Source organism: Branchiostoma belcheri, unplaced genomic scaffold (genome assembly GCF_001625305.1).
Source record: "Branchiostoma belcheri isolate BF01 breed outbred unplaced genomic scaffold, Haploidv18h27 scaffold133, whole genome shotgun sequence".
NCBI classification, from domain to species: Eukaryota; Metazoa; Chordata; class Leptocardii; order Amphioxiformes; family Branchiostomatidae; genus Branchiostoma; species Branchiostoma belcheri.
Window position 1 is genome coordinate 818,075 of NW_017802747.1, and position 2,311 is coordinate 820,385.

Genomic DNA, 2,311 nt, shown 5'->3' on the forward strand with positions numbered 1-2,311 from the left:
AAACTTACTTGAATATTACCATGTCGACTATAACCCTTGCTAACTAACAAATTGTACAGACTTCTTTGTCTGGTAGCTCGGCTTTCTGCATAAATTAACGCCGTATTATGTCAGCGCCATATTGGATCTACGGTATATAATAGGCAAAAAAACACAATTACTGGTCAGAATTTTCCCAAACTAAGCTATTGGATAACCTCGACCTTGATATATTTCACTTGCAAACATGTCCGTTTTCGTTGGTGATGAGGGAGACCCCCTTGGCGTTTTTCAAATATGTGCCCACTGTTGTGTAAAAATGATTTTTTGAAAGAGACAAAAGATGCTAGGTTTACCAATGGTTTACCTGTACGGCGATGGGAGTTCCAACAACGGTGGCAGGCCTGAGAAGCTGGAAGCCACTAGCTGGACTCCTGCACGTTTGGCGGCTCGCGATGTGATGGCCGCGCGGAGGCTGACCTAGCCAAGCGGAAGCCCTGCGAGGTCCTGCGCGAGTGACAGGGCAGCCTTCTCCAGGGAAAGCACTGCCCGCCTCAACAGAGGAAGCCCCCGATAAAAGGGAGGGTAAACGAAAGCCCGCTTGGCACTGTCCTGGTCAGCAGGCCACGGCTGACGGGATCTCCACCACAGTGGTAGACAAACAGAATCAAGAAAACACATACATAAACGTATCACATCCGCAGCACTGACTTTGAGCTGCTGGAATGTTCGGACTATGTTAGACCGTGAGGAGTCGGGTAGGCCTGAACGGCTGTCAGCGATCATTGACCGGGAATTGCACCGATACCACGTGGACGTGGCTGCACTATCCGAAACAAGACTGAAAGGTCATGGACAACTTACGGAGCAGCACTACACGTTCTTCTGGTCAGGCGGTGACGTACATCAAGCCGGGGTGGCGTTTGCTGTACACAAGGACGTGTTGACGAGACTTGCGGCAGTGCCGTCCGCAATATCCAACCGTCTCTCCAGCATCAGGCTGGCTGATAAACGGTTCCTGACTTTGGTAGCTGTATACGCCCCGACGATGACTTATGAAGATGCCACGAGGGCGAACTTCTACGCGGAACTCGGGCATATACTGAATGACGTACCAAAAGCAGATAAGCTTATTGTCCTCGGTGACTTTAATGCGCGCGTGGGGAACGACCGTCCTGGCTGGGGACGTGTGCTAGGGACACAAGCAAGAGGTCGGACAAACTCAAACGGCAGTTTGTTGCTGGAGCTTTGCACAGAATTGGACCAGGCCATTACTAACACTTTCTTTGCCATGCCTGACAAGTGGTACTACAGCTGGATGCACCCACGATCACGCACCTGGCACCTGCTGGATTACATCCTTGTGCGCAGAGACGACCTTAGGGACGTGCATTCTACAAGGGTGATGCGAGGTGCGACCTGTGGAACAGACCACTACATGGTGAGGGCGGTATGTAACCTGCGTACTGCACCAGTCCACCGAAAACGTGCGAGGCAACCTCCACGTAAACTGGACGTGAGCCTGCTACCTCAAAGGCAGAGGAACTAGAAAACAAGGTGTCTGACCGGATCAACCAGCTACAGGAGCCCACTTCGCCAGACAGGAGTGTCAACGAGCGATGTAGCAAGTCAGCAGTGTGGTTTACGCTGCAGCAAGAGAGGTCCTTGGGCATCCAAGGCGGCGGCATGCCGACTGGTTTGATCAAAACGACACCGAGATAGAGAGACTGATAGCTGAAGTGAGGGCTTGCCGACAGCAGTCTTTAACTGGAAGGAGCACAAGACGGTCAACAGAGCGCCTGCGAGATGCCCGCTCAAAGCTCCAACGTGCTACCCGCCGAATGAAGAATGAATGGTGGAACTGTAAGGCGGAGGAGCTACAGAGGTATGCAGATGCTCACATGACCAGAGCCTTCTACGACGGACTGAAGGCGGTCTACGGACCCCGACACTCAGGCTCAAACCCAGTTCTCAGCGCTGACGGGTCAACTGTCTACACGACGTCGGCTGAAATCCTGAAGCGATGGAAGGAGCATTTCCAGCAGCTCCTAAACAGGCCGTCAACTGTCGACGGTGCAGCTATTGAGAGACTTAAGCAGCGCCCGACGCGGCATGATCTGGACAGACCACCCACGATAGAAGAGCTGCAGAAAGCGCTAAAGTCCCTCAAGTCTGGCAAGGCGCCTGGCGTCGATGGTATACCAGCTGAAGTGCTAAAACACAGCGGCGAGGTGCTGCACAATGAACTTTTGTGGCTGTACCGAGATGTTGGGAGGATGGCGCTGTGCCTCAGGATTTCAAGGACGCCATGATTGTGACTATCTACAAGCGC

At 52.7% G+C, this 2,311-nt stretch overlaps 2 protein-coding genes across 2 annotated transcripts in view; both read left to right on the forward strand.

Moving 5' to 3' along the window:
• Nucleotides 1-463, forward strand: part of LOC109464160 — a 3,902-nt gene extending 3,439 nt beyond the window's left edge. Inside the window, exon 4 of the mRNA XM_019761098.1 lies at nucleotides 314-463. Coding sequence (XP_019616657.1) covers nucleotides 314-463 — 150 coding nt within the window. The remainder of the gene's footprint in view (nucleotides 1-313) is intronic.
• Nucleotides 464-715: 252 nt separating this feature from the next.
• Nucleotides 716-1,701, forward strand: LOC109464161 (craniofacial development protein 2-like). Its single transcript, XM_019761099.1, has 2 exons — nucleotides 716-1,420; nucleotides 1,516-1,701. Exons 1-2 carry the CDS (start codon nucleotides 716-718, stop codon nucleotides 1,699-1,701), a joined length of 891 nt encoding a protein of 296 aa, XP_019616658.1.
• Nucleotides 1,702-2,311: the final 610 nt, after the last annotated feature.

Bases quoted from the DNA above. Each gene is read 5' to 3' on its own strand.
- LOC109464161 (XM_019761099.1), top strand. From the start codon at position 716: ATGTTAGACCGTGAGGAGTCGGGTAGGCCTGAACGGCTGTCAGCGATC. The intron at 1,421-1,515 runs GTGAGGGCGGTA...GCTACCTCAAAG, and splicing joins GTGGAACAGACCACTACATG to GCAGAGGAACTAGAAAACAA.